Raw genomic sequence first — 12,422 nt, forward strand, 5'->3', positions numbered from 1 at the left:
ATCAGTTTCTGGTGGAAGCGTCTGAACACAGTCAGCATCGACCTGCAGCTTTCCCAACTCTGTGGTGTTTCTGTAAACGTCCCCTCCACCCTCTCTGTGAGCTCCACCTGCTCTCACAGAGCTGCATGTAGTAAAATGGGACAAAGAGCCTCTGCTGCACAGTTTTGTCTTTATTAAATCTCTTTAATGTTTGCGTATGAACGACGAGGGCTTAGGTCCGCATAGAGACTGAAGAACAAATGTGTGGAAGCGAGCCGGCCTCAGGTCTCACAGCAGGAGGGAGACCAGAAGTGTCCGTCAGACGGGTGTCTGTAAAAAACAAGGACAACAAGTACCCACAGGAGGGTACGGAGGCAGCACAGCCTTCGCTTTGAGCTGTTGTGGATGAAACTGTCTGCAAACACTTTTCTAACACAAAGGTAAACTGTTCATACTCACTGCAGTGTGACTGCAATCACCTCCAAGTGTTTTAGTGCAATAAATCAGTGTTTGAGTCTGCTGCCTCTCCCTGAAGCTCTCAAACATCTGCTCCAAACTCAACAGCTGCCAGCTCCACGAAGATCTGCTGCAGGTTTCTGTGGAAGTGTCACAGCAAAGCTCAAGACTGTCACAGCACAAAAACGGAGCAAGATCAGTCAACGAGAAGGACGAACGTAGCTTTAAAAAAAACAGTAAAAGCAGCTGGTGCAGAGACTGTGACAGTGACGTCATATTTTCACAATAACGAGCGAGATGATAAAAAACAGGAAATATTTAAGTTTCGACTGATGAAAGTTTAATAGATAAATAAAACTGCGATAACCGGAGAAAATGTCCGAGAACTTTTACTGTTGAGCAGCAGGGGGCGCTGTGCGCGCGCAAGCGGCCGCTTCATCCTCTAAAAACGTGACGAAGAAGAGCGACGCGGAAGTGAGCCGGGCAGTGCTGAAAACACGCGTGTCGTGGAGTTTCTCCGTGGATCCTCAGAGGAGATCGGCTCAGGTCTGCGACCATGGAGGGTGAGTGAGCTGAGCGCGTGACTCGGTGGGAGGAGGGGCTCTCCTCCTCTTCCTCCGGTCCGAGCTTCGTTTCTGTCCGGTCGGTTGCGTCTCCGGGGGGGAGGGGCGTGTTTGGCCCTGTACCCTCACACAGGTGTGTTACCTGAGGAGAGGCTCGCGTGTAATCGGTCATTAATGTGACGTCATCACTTTTGAGTAGCACGTGGAAATCTGTAACAACGTGTTTACATCCACAATTTCCTCCTTAATGCAGCTGTGCTGACAACAGAAGCCCCGCCCCCGAGGAAAAAGCTCTCCTCACATTTACGTCATCAAAACAAAACTCTTGTTTTTTCTCTAATGAAGCTAAAACTGCTCCAGCTGTGACCAGCGGAGGAGGTGGAGGTCAGGAGGGTCTCCTCCACCTGTGTGTGGAGCGGAGGAGAGTCTGCGTGTTCCTCCCTGGTATCATCCATCATCCACTCGTCAGCCTCCAGGTGTGACAGGTGTGATTACATCACAGGCTAAACTTAGACTGTCACAGCCAAATTGGACTAAACCTGTTTTACGTAACTGCAGGGAAGGTAATTAGAGAACAGCTGAGCTCCACCTTCACGGGAAAGTGCGTGTTTAAAAGGTAAAGGGACGTTTCCTGAACGTCTCCACCTGTGGATTCATTCAGGTCACAGGTCACCTTTCCAAACTGAGAACACAATAAAAATAAAATCCCACGGCATCGTGAGAAAGTGGGCGGGTTAGACGCTCGAGCAGCGCCGAGTTACCTGATACATGAAAGAATCAAAGGTTTGTGGGGGGGGGGGGGTCCCACCGTGTCACATCCTCATCGGGTAAGTTCTGCCAAACTGACACTGAAGCTTCATCTTTTTATTTTAGTCAAACATTTTTATATGTGTCCCCCCCCCCCTTGAGGCGTGTCCTCTGTCGTTCCCGCCCCTCTGTGTGCTTCAGCGCCTCAGTGATGCGTGTCTGTGTCCTCTCCACAGAAGGTCTGGTTCGAGCCCCTATTCCTCGTGAGCTGGTGGACGTTCTTGGTGTTGAGGTAAGCGGACTGTTTGCCTCGTGACTCTTTAATAATCACCTGAAGTCACTTCTTCAAATTTCTTTGTCAGCCTCAGAGCAGCTTCAAAGCGAAGGCCTTCACCGAGGCGTTCCTGAAGAACAGCATTCAGCAGCCCAGACGCCATGACCTGCAGAACATGCTGAGCCATAAAGCCGTGATCCTCGGCTACAGCCGGCCCAAGAAGGAGCGAAGGAAGAGCGCCAAGGCCCGAGGGCTGAACGCACAGCAGAAGAGGGAGCTGAAGGTCTTCCAGATCAAGCCTGAACACCAGAGGTTGGTGAGAAACCCTCCACCTGCTCCTCCACCTGCTCCTCCTCCTGCATCACTGTCTTTGTCCTTCTCACTGCAGATACGAGCTTTTCCTTCCTCTGCATGAACTCTGGAGACGGTACATCATCGACCTGTGCGGGGGATTGAAACCAACGAGGTAAATCGTCGTCCTCGACATCTGCTTGTCCAGATGTTTGTCCTGCTCTCGCTGAGTCCTCATCCTGATGTTTTCACAGCAATCCACAGGTCGTGCAGCAGAAGCTCCTGAAGGCGGATTTCCACGGAGCCATCCTCACAGGTACTCTTCTTCTTCGTCTTCTTTCATTTGTAGCAGAAAACTCAGGAATGTAAAAAGTCAGTGTTCCAGGCGTCCTGTGCCATTCCCAGTCAGCTTTGTCTTTTTCCTTCTGGTTTTGGTCTGAAATGAAGTTTGTGGTTAAGACGACTTTTGGCCTCGTTCACGTCAGTAAGTCTGCTCCTCTCCTCTCATGAGTCCCAGAGGTGCTGACCTCTGGAGCCTCGAGAGGATGTAAGGGCAGCTGCAGGTTTTAGTGCTGCCCTCCTCTGAAAGTGGTCTTTAAACTCACTGCTTTCCTGAGGACACGAGTCTTCTCAGGAACATTGTTGTTCTCAGATGTTCATCTGCATCTCACAGTTTTCTTCTTTTATTAGGAAATAACCGCGTGAACAACAGTTCTGTGAGCACGCTGTGGTACCTGAAGCTCCTGCTTTCCTTCTTTGCTCTCCAAACAGGCCGAGTCAGTTTTGATGCTTAGCATGAAATCATCTGGAAGTTTAAATTGATATAGTACTTACTCGCTGCAGCAGCATGTTTGAACTGTTTGAGCTGCTTACTGCAAGCCTCTTTGCAGCCCCCCCTCACCCCAGCCCCTGGTTTTCCTGCTGCTGCAGAGACTGAAACCTACTAACACGCGTGCAGGTTCGTGCAACATGACAGTCTGTTCTTGTCCCCGCTGCAGTGGTGCGGTCCAAGTGTCCGTCTTATGTGGGGACGTCTGGGATTCTGCTGCAAGAGTTCAAACACGTGTTCAAGATCATCACCAGAGACGACAAACTGAAAGGTTAGGAGTGTGTGAGTCTCTCCGTGTGTTGGTTTGTATGAATGTGAGTCAGTGACACACAGTGGCGGGCTGACTGTGTGTTACAGATGAATACGATGGTGTAACTGTTTGAATGGAAGAGGATGTGTTATGGCTGAAGACAGGAAGTGAAGGTGCGTGTGCAGTAATGAATCTGCTTCATCAGATTTAAACGTGGTTTCCTGTTTCGGCCCCTCAGTGATCCCAAAGAGGAACAGCGTGTTTGCAGTGGAGATCAACGGCTTCGTCTCGCACATCTACGGCAGCAAGTTTGAGTATCGAGCCAGCGAACGCGCCGCCAAGAAGTTCAAAGTGAAAGGAACCATCGACCTGTGAGAGCGTACAGCTGCTGCTCCCACAGGCCGTCGCAGGAACTGCAGCCAGCGACGGCCGGAGTGGTTTTATAAATGCGCACACCTCGGCTCCGCTCCAGCTTTACAAAGCTCGAGGAAAAAGTGAGAGCACGGTTTGGACTGAGGTGTCTCACACAAAGCTGCAGGTGAGCGGTCAGAGAGACGACGGCTGTTTACCTCCTAGAGGCCCCCCCCCCATCTGCTGTTACATGAACTGTTATGTAAGCCCTGCAGCTGATTTGGCGTCATCATACCTGTGAGAAGCTGAGCAGTTGTTCACTTTGGTTTTTTCCACTTGAGTGCAGACGCTCCCGCCTGTGCAGAGAGCCGGGATTAAAGAAATGGAGCGCTTCCTGTAAACTGATCCCGGCGTTCCTGCTGCGAGCCGCTCGTCACATCTGAGTTTTATATTTCTGTAACTCCTCACATTGAGACAAAGTTTTCTTTGTGTTTCATTTAAACAGAATAAAATCATTGGCCTGTTATTGGTGTCGACCCTCATTAACCTCACCGGCTGTTGTCACACACAGCTGCACACATCAGCCATGTCTGCTCTGCTGATTTTACCATGGGAGCAGATCCCGTGTGGGTCGTGGGAAAGATTGGAAGCATTTTGTGTCTGATGTCGTGACAGCTGCACAGGTAACTCGCAGGAAAACCTGCTTGACAGCATTCAGGACAGTTTTTATTCGGCCGTCTGTTTTTCTGTGAACCTGTGGAAAAGTTCACGAGGGGACATGGACTCAGAGGACATGTACTGCCTCCTCACACATTACTTTTCATCCAGTTCATACGACCATCAGTGTGACCTGTGTCTCGTTTTCAGTCGCAGTAACATGGCTGAGATGATCATTGCTCCTGAAAACCACAGACGGGATTTTCTTTTCACCTCCTAGGACCTGGCGTCCACGTATGTGGACATCACATTTTGGGTTGTTTAGACTAAAATACAAAATGTTGCCCTACAAGGGCCTGATATCCACTCACGAGGACACTGCCACTGTTCTATCAACATTTGAAACAAAAGTCCTCTTATGTGGATCTCATTTTCTCAGAAACAAAAATCAGGTAATTCTTTGGAGAAAGTTTCCTTCTGCTCGCTGCAGCCGACGAACAATCGTCCTGATGTCGGAGCCGAGCAGGAGCAGAGCCGTTCGTGCACGTTTTCAGGGATTAAATGAAATGTAAACATCTGGAATCATTATTTGAAGATTCTGTTTTTAACAGCTGGTGTCTGATTCTTACGTCTTCCTTTATATAATAGAGTTTATCAGAGTACATCAGGTGACGTCTCTGGCAGACATCTGTACTCTGGTTGTCCTGATCCTAAAATCTCAAACTCCCTCAGCCGAGTGTGACAACATAAAGACGACAGCCAGGATTTTCACATTTGTATCAGGCGGCTGAGGGAAAAACGACTAAATCGAGATGCTTTTAAAACATAAAGGCTAGAATAATCCAAACAACGTTAGTGGCTCTGTTTTTAGATCGACTGACCCCTCACCTCCAACCGGTCGCAGCAGATGGCCCCGCCCCTCCCTGAGCCTGGTTCTGCCGGAGGTTACTTCCTGTTAACAGGGAGCTTTTCCTTCCCACTGTCACCAGGTGCTTGCTGATAGGGGGCCAACAATCAGATGGCCCCCTATCAGCTAACTGTGAAGTGTGTACATGACAAAAGTTTGAAGACGCTGAAAGACGTTTGAAGGTATAAAAAGAACTTTGATGTTTGTGACTGAAGGAGCGTTTGGCCATCACGCCTCCTCGCCGGTGTTGTGCCAAAAACTGATTGCTTGTATTTAAACTGCTATAAATAACTTGTTGGTCTATAATATGTGAAACATGTGTCAAATGTATCCCTCATGAATGATATCACGTCATCTTGAGCAACGAACAACATTCCTGTAACAAGGTAGAAGCCGCAGTGACTTTTATGTATCCTTTATTTATGCAGTTAAAAAAATTCTTGTTGACTTTAAAAATGTGTCTTTTAAGAGTGATCTGGCCAAGAGGACAGCTGAAATTGCAACAAATGCAAAAATAGTTGTGTAAACATAATTTAAATGGACAAAAGGGGGCTGATTGATTATAATGTAAGTGCAATAACACAGTCACAAAGATACTTGAGAAACAGGTAATTTTTTAATTTTATATATAACCCCTTTGTAATACCTGTTCACCAAAGTCTATTTAGCAACATACGTAACGATATTACACATAAAAAACACACGGAAACATTGGAAATCAGTTTTTGGCAGACAATCAGTTTTTGGCACAACACCGGCCTTTCAGAGCTGCTCGTGCATGTTTGTGAGCTGCAGCCGTCTCTGCACAGTCAGGCTTGTTTCACTCAGCTCAGATTACTGACCCAGATCAAGACAGTCCAGACTTTCAGGTTTATGGCATCGGCACTTCTGTCCTGTTTACAGTAAAATACATTTAGTGTTTCTCGCTGGGAGTGACTTTCATTTGAACCCTTGAGTCACAGAACGACTTAGCAAGAAAGCGTGATTAAGACACACATGAGATGAGATACCACTTCTTTTTAAACACCATCATGTCAGGGTTTGAATGACTCAGCTGTTGTGTTGTGTCACTGATGTGGGACGGTGTTTGTGTTGAGCGTCACTCAGCCGAGTCGATGTTATCAGGAACCTCTTATGTTCCTTTCTGCAAGGACGAGTTAAAAATAATTTAATATTGCACAACAGAAAGAAAAGTTTCCTTCACACTCTTTGTTGATGTTCTGTGATATAAATAAAGCCAAAACTTTATCACAGCCATCACCTTTAAAAAATGCAAATACCTCCAAGTCCTAATAAAAAAAATAATAATAATAAGATGAATCCACTAAATATTTTAAATGTGTTATATATAAAACTGCACTAATTCATAAACATAATATTACAAATTGAGATTTATGAGCGCTGGTTTAAGTCCTGTCCTGCTGCAGGGCTACATGCAGTGTCCCAGGTCATCGATGCTGTTGCTTTTAATGAACTACATGTTTAACCAGAAGGAAACGCTGTCGTCTGTACTGAGTGCAGGCTGTCGGTCCACTGTTTAGCTCAGCAGTGTGAAAGGAGCCTGAGAGGAGTCAGAGGCTCACTGCTGCCCGATGACAGCCATACTGAGCCGTTGACGAGATCCTGAACTTTACTGTTGCTAAGCACCGCTGTCAGCTGCTGTTAGCGCCTATTAGCCTCTGTTAGCTGCTGCGCCGGTGTTCTGGGAATCCATCCTACCTGACAAACCATCCTACTCGTTGTTTCACAGCATGCGCACAACACGAAATTAAGTGGCGAACCGTCCTACCTTTGTGAATATTAGCTAGAAACATACTCTGACGGGTAAAATTAAGTGCCAAACCATCCTACCTTTGTGAATGTGACCTACAAGCATACTTTAACAGCTAAAATTAAGTGGCAAATCATCCTACCTTTGTTAATAACAGCTACACACATACTCTGATGGGTGAAATTAAGTGCCAAACCATGCTACCTTTGTGAATATTACCTATAAGCATAATTTCACGGGTAAAATGACGTGGCAAACCATCCTGGCTTTAAGAATATAAGCTACAAGCATACTCTGATGGGCAACGTTAAGTGGCAAACCGTCATACCTACTTTAATTTGTGCTGGAATTACTCTGTGACAGCAGAAATGTGCAGAAACTACCTACGGTAGGACGTTTTGCCAAAGTAGGATGGTTTGTCAGAACACCGGCGCTGTTAGCTGTTGTTAGCCAGTATTAGCCTCTGTTAGCTGCTGCGCCGGCGCTGTTAGCTGTTGACTGTGACTCTTAGTGAACAAACTGATACGATGTGAGAATGATGTCAGACAGTTTATCAGCAGGAAACTGTGACTTTTAGAGGCTAACATTAGCTAGCATAAGCATTCGCTTATAACCAGCTACTGTTATGTTTAGTCAGCTAATCATCAGCTGTCACACGTCTAATCTAATCAACTAGTTGTGGCAATATTGGAAATAAATGAGCATGTCTATGATCATATATGGAGAGAATGCCAAGAGAAAAAGGGCAGCTATTTTTAAGAACTCTGAAATGTAAAACATGATATTTCACAGGTTTTTGTTTATAATTTCATTTATTGAACATAAAGAAAAACCATTAAATGATACAGTGAGTTCAAACCTTTGCCTGGTAGTGTACATAAAACTCACTGCTATTTATTTTTAATGAATTACCTCTAAATTTATGAGGGTGCATCCACTTGATGTATATCTTTTAATATTAATATGTGTCCCTGAGCATTTTATCACTTGCAGAGTTGACATTTTTAAATACTACTACTAATATTTTGTCTGCCTAGAGTTTCTTTCATAGACACATGAGCCCCTTTGAGATGGTCTCCTGTTCACCTCTGGATCTCTTCCAGAGCTTTTCTGTCTTTCCTTTAAGTCGTGCTCTGACGTCGTGCGCTCGTGCTTCTGCAGAACCTCCTTCAGCCTGACGCTCACTTTGGGGAAAGGATGGAGTCCCATCAGTGAGCTGTCAGAGCTGACACGCACAGATCACAGCGTGCCTGCAGGGCGCTCTATCACTGACTCCCAGAGAACATGATAACATGCACACAAGGTTCACATTGGCTGGCGTCATGTGAACTGTAGGTGCAGCTGTTGGAGATGTAAGAGATGCAGGTTCAGTCGGCGGTCACCTCCCTGATACAGATGGAGGGATTTGTTTAACGCACACAGGTCGGCCTCAGCGCACCACGATCCTTTGTGGTTTTGCTTTATGCTCAGTGTTTCATGGATCCTAAAACACACTGCACAGCTTTCCTGTTCTTAAACACCAAAACACAAACTGAGACTTTATTCACCACAAAAGTTGAGAAATTCCTGCGTTAAAGCAGCCGAAACTAGAAACAAGCCAAGTGCCAAAATAAAAGAAGAGCTTCATGAAGTGTGACAGAAAACAAAGCAGGACATGACTCGGCTTCAGATAAACAGCATGAAATAAAAACTAAGTGGAGAATGAGTGAAGGAGGCCTGCAGAGTCACACACTGCTGCTGCAGCTTCTCTGCTCATCTGCTTTGATTTGTACTAAACTCCTGACGCTGGTGAGACGATGCTGACAAATACTAAAGATTATTAATGATCTCAAATCCCAGGGAAGCAGGAAGACTAAAGGTGGTGTTTTTTTTAGCTTCTTCCTCTTCTTCAGGCTGCCAAAAACCCATGAAGGCGTCTCTGGAAGTTTGGGAAGATTTCCCGCTGCTCTTTGTTTTGCTCTTTCCGTAACTCTGCTGACCTGCATACGTCTCGCGTACTGGAAGGAAGAATAATTAAATAGATGAAAAGACAAACAGTGAAGGGGATGACAGACGAGCGTTGGCAGCGTGGAGATGTTTGACAGCATTTCACCGACGCTCCACCCGTCTGACGGTAACCTGCTGCTGTGCAAGGTGGGCGTGCCCGTCAGCTCACTGGATTTATAGCTTTTAGTTACAGCAGGCAGCTACAGGCGGGAAAACACCAACGAATGTGATGCATGAATGTAAAAATATAGTGCAGAAAAAAATGTTCTTTATGGAGAGAATTTGTTGGCACTATTTTGCTAATAGCATAATAGTATGGCACAGTGGGACAGTGGGTAGCACTGTTACCTTACAGCAAGAAGGTCCTGAGTTCAATTCCACCATCAGGCCGGGGTCTTTCTGTGTGCAGTTTCGTGGGTTCTCTTGGAGTATTCTGGCTTCCTCCCGCACACATGAGTTAGGTTAGTTGGATGTTATGCTAATATGTACTCATAAAATTCAGTGTGATGTCTTTTTTCATTAATAATCAATAGAATAAAAGGCCTGAGGAACATTTTCTGATTATCCTGACAGCATTCGGTCTTTGATGCTTTTGCAATATGTTTACAGATGTTGATACTTTAATCTCAGAGTCCAGGCAGCACTGACAGTGAACTCAAAGTCACATTTCTGTAGCAAAGAGAAAGAGTTGTTGCTGAGGAGAAAAGGCCCACGCAGGCATCAGTCTGTTCACCGTGTTCGAGCGCTCTCCATGTGCTCTGTGGGTCTGAGCTATGAACCGTGCCAACAGCAGCACGTCCTCACTTTGTGAGCTGCAACCTTTAAACTGTGTTTACATGTTACTGCAGTGATCGCAGCAGTTTTACAATACATTTCTGCAAACAGTCACACTCACTTCCTCTTGTACGGATTCTTGTTTTTCTCCAAATTCAAGTGAAGCTCTGCCCCCTTTGCTTCTTACAAAAGTCTTGTTTTGGAAAGCCCCGTGACGTCAGCAGAGCATTCAAAAGCAGCCTCTGGGCTCCTGGCCTCATCAGAAAAACCAGAAGCCCTTCGAGCTCACACCTACGGAGGCGTGGAGCTGTCGGCACGAGCGCTCTGACTGCTGGATTTAACAGCGACTGCTGACATGGATCAACTGTTCGATCAGGAGAACTGGGACCGGGTCCAGGCTGTGGCCAACTCCTTTGGGCCAGCGGGGAAGTTCTTGCTTCAGTCAGGTCGGATTCTGGTCGGAGAGGGCAAGCTGGTAAAGCAGAGCCGCAAAAGGCGGCAGGCCAAAGCCTTCTTCCTCTTCAACGACGTGCTGGTGTACGGCAGCATCGTCCTGAACGGCCGCTGGCACAAAAAGCTCAAGGTCATCCCTCTAGGTGAGCGACCGAGCCTCCTCCGCACATCGCTGAATCCAGCTGTGTGCAAAGCAGACAGCGTGGTGGGCAGAGACAGGTAGATGCTGCAGGTGGAGCAGGAGGTGCTGCACCGCCTGCAGTCTGTCTCTAACCGCTGCAGCAGGCTGCAGTAAACACACTTTTCTTTTCGTTCAAAGCGTGCACACCTTTGTTTCCTGCACTAACATACCGTTCTTCTTCTTCTTCTTCAGAGGACATCCTGCTGGAGGACCTGGAGGACGGCGTCAGGATGAAGAACCAGTGGCTGATCCGCACGCCCAGGAAGTCTTTCTACGTTTCCGCCGCCTCCTACGAGGAGAAGCGAGCCTGGATTGAGCACATCGAGGAGTGCAAGGGCAGAGTGACGCAGGGCGGTGACCGGACGCTGGACTTTGCCAACACCTGGATCCCAGACCAGGCCTCCGCCGTCTGCATGCGCTGCTCCAGCAAGTTCACCAGGACCCACCGCCGACACCACTGCAGAAAATGCGGCTTCCTGGTGTGCGGCCCGTGCTCCAGGAAGCGAGCGGTCATCGCACACATCGACTCCACTAAGCAGCTGAGAGTCTGTAAAACGTGTTACTTGAGTCTGGGGGTCGAGGTCCCCGAGCTGACCCGTCAGAGGTGGGACAGCGGCGGGAAGTCGGATGAAGACGAGCTGGAATGCTACAGCGAGGAAGAGGAGGCGGAGCACAGCCTGGAGGAGGAAGACCCCGGCAGGTGGATGGACTCCTGGTCCCCTTACATCTACATCAATCCAGAGCACATCAGGCCCCAAACATAGAGCCACGCAGAGGCTCGGCGCTGGACTCTGGGCCTTTGTGTCACACGTGGACTCAGTGCTGCGCAGCTGCGTGTGACACGCTCTGTACATACTCTATTTATTACACCATGTTATTTATGTTTCATGAAACAGCTGCTGCTCTTCTCTTTGTGCACAAACACTACTGTGAAGCTGTTCTCATCTCTCCACCAACACTCGAGGCAGACGACGCTCTGACCTGCTGCGTTTCCCTCAGCCGTCCAGTGTGTGTGTGTGTGTGTGTGTGTGTGTGTGTGTGTGTGTGAACATGTGAACCACTGAAATAACAACGAACAATAAAGAATTCAATAAGAGAAGATTTGTCTGTGGTTTTCTCTCAGGATGGTTAAACAACTCTGAAATACTTGAAGACGTTTGAACTTATTCTAGTCCCAATCAGCACATTTACACAAGACTTCCTGTTAGTCACACTCTCACTGTGCCACAGATTGATCCTGTACAAACATCTATAGACAGATGGATGACAGGAGCTGTTGACCCAGTGAAGATGGGATTATTCATTAGAATATTATTTTATATCTCGAGGTTGATCATTTGACCCTAAACCATGAAAACATCCTTTGACTTCAATTCAGTTTTATTCATTCAGCGCCAAATCACAACAACAGTCGCCTCAGCGTGCTTCATATGCTAAGGTAAAGACCCGACAATCATATGAGCGACAGTGGCAAGGAAAAACTCCTTTTTAACAGGAAGAACCAGGCTCAGGGAGGGGCGTGGCCATCTGCTGAGATATAAGCTGTGTCCCAAACCGTCGGCTGCATCCTTCGGAGGCCACATTTGTAGACCGATTATGTCACAGCCAGGCGACGAAGGCTGTCCCAATTTGTCGACTTCTTCAAATGCAGCCGACAAATTCGTCCTTCATTTACCCGAATTTGAAGGATGGGTCTGGTGTAAAACCTTCGTGGCCCACCATATCCCAGAATTCATAGCGCAGCCCAGCCAATTTCAATTTCCAACAATGGCACTGCTACTAAGTTTTAAAATTAGTCTGATTAATCTTTCTGAGTCACAAAATAAACTTTTAACATATTTTCAGGCGAGAAAGTAGCTGTGTAAACTTCAAACATCTGCTCGGTTTATCAAGACATCACATATTTGCAAAAATGCGCCGACGTTTTCGGAGACGTCTGTTACCCACCAGCTC

The 12,422-nt window shown here is 47.0% G+C and overlaps 2 protein-coding genes across 2 annotated transcripts; both read left to right on the forward strand.

Moving 5' to 3' along the window:
• Positions 1-892: 892 nt before the first annotated feature.
• On the forward strand, positions 893-4,258 carry pop4 (POP4 homolog, ribonuclease P/MRP subunit). The gene is made up of 7 exons (XM_063469081.1): positions 893-998; positions 1,982-2,037; positions 2,108-2,331; positions 2,408-2,485; positions 2,565-2,626; positions 3,309-3,410; positions 3,628-4,258. The coding sequence occupies exons 1-7, from the start codon at positions 992-994 to the stop codon at positions 3,762-3,764; spliced, it is 666 nt and encodes a 221-aa protein (XP_063325151.1). The 5' UTR covers positions 893-991; the 3' UTR covers positions 3,765-4,258.
• A 5,854-nt stretch (positions 4,259-10,112) lies between these two features.
• plekhf1 (pleckstrin homology domain containing, family F (with FYVE domain) member 1) lies at positions 10,113-11,524 on the forward strand. Its single transcript, XM_063469084.1, has 2 exons — positions 10,113-10,431; positions 10,662-11,524. The coding sequence occupies exons 1-2, from the start codon at positions 10,191-10,193 to the stop codon at positions 11,231-11,233; spliced, it is 813 nt and encodes a 270-aa protein (XP_063325154.1). The 5' UTR covers positions 10,113-10,190; the 3' UTR covers positions 11,234-11,524.
• The last annotated feature ends 898 nt before the right edge of the window (positions 11,525-12,422 follow it).

The sequence above is a fragment of the Pelmatolapia mariae genome, linkage group LG1 (assembly GCF_036321145.2).
Source record: "Pelmatolapia mariae isolate MD_Pm_ZW linkage group LG1, Pm_UMD_F_2, whole genome shotgun sequence".
Lineage (NCBI taxonomy): Eukaryota > Metazoa > Chordata > Actinopteri > Cichliformes > Cichlidae > Pelmatolapia > Pelmatolapia mariae.